This window comes from Suricata suricatta, chromosome 16 (genome assembly GCF_006229205.1).
Source record: "Suricata suricatta isolate VVHF042 chromosome 16, meerkat_22Aug2017_6uvM2_HiC, whole genome shotgun sequence".
Classification (NCBI taxonomy): Eukaryota; Metazoa; Chordata; class Mammalia; order Carnivora; family Herpestidae; genus Suricata; species Suricata suricatta.
Window position 1 is genome coordinate 55,609,258 of NC_043715.1, and position 580 is coordinate 55,609,837.

Consider the following 580-nt stretch of genomic DNA (forward strand, 5'->3'; position numbering starts at 1 on the left):
CCGCGGCCTCCAGCCGCCCCCAGGGGATCCGGCCCGCCTCGGCCCCCGGCAGCGCGCTCAGGTGCAGCTTGAACTTCTTCAGCTCCGCGGCCTCCAGCTCTTCCAGGTAGGCCGACAGGCGACAGAGGCTGTCGCTGAGCGGGGCTCGGCGCATGGCGGCGTCCTGAACCCTAAGGGACAGCGGCCGCGGCCTGGGGTGTGTCCGCGCGACCTGAGTGGTTCCAGCATGCCCGCTGAGGCGGCAAGCGACACTGGAGCAGCAGGCAGGACGGTCCCGGTGATGAAACAGAGCCTCGTCCCCCCCGCAGGTGACTCCGGCCGCCCTGTTCCCCCGTGGGCGTTCCCTTCCAGGAAGAGGAAGTTGGGCAGATTAGGAAATGCCAGGCACCATGCCACCATGAGAAAGAATTTCACTTCTGCTCCCTCTTCCCGGCTCCTTGCAGCCTGCCCTTCTCCGCCCTTCTCCCTGCGTTATTAGCAAGCTGGTCAGTGCCCCTCCTTGTGGTTAGACCCCCTTTCTGTTGGACCTGGACAGCCCACCTGCATGGGCCACGGCTCGAGAGCAAGTGTGAGCGTGGGC

General features: G+C 66.4%; 1 protein-coding gene across 2 annotated transcripts in view; it reads right to left on the reverse strand.

The window, feature by feature from the left end:
- NLRP12 (NLR family pyrin domain containing 12) overlaps positions 1-297 on the reverse strand; it is a 17,855-nt gene extending 17,558 nt beyond the window's left edge. For both annotated transcript variants that reach the window (XM_029924590.1, XM_029924589.1), the window contains exon 1: positions 8-297. In XM_029924590.1, the coding sequence (XP_029780450.1) occupies positions 8-154 (147 nt within the window). In that variant the 5' untranslated portion in view covers positions 155-297. The remainder of the gene's footprint in view (positions 1-7) is intronic.
- Between the last annotated feature and the right edge of the window lie 283 nt (positions 298-580).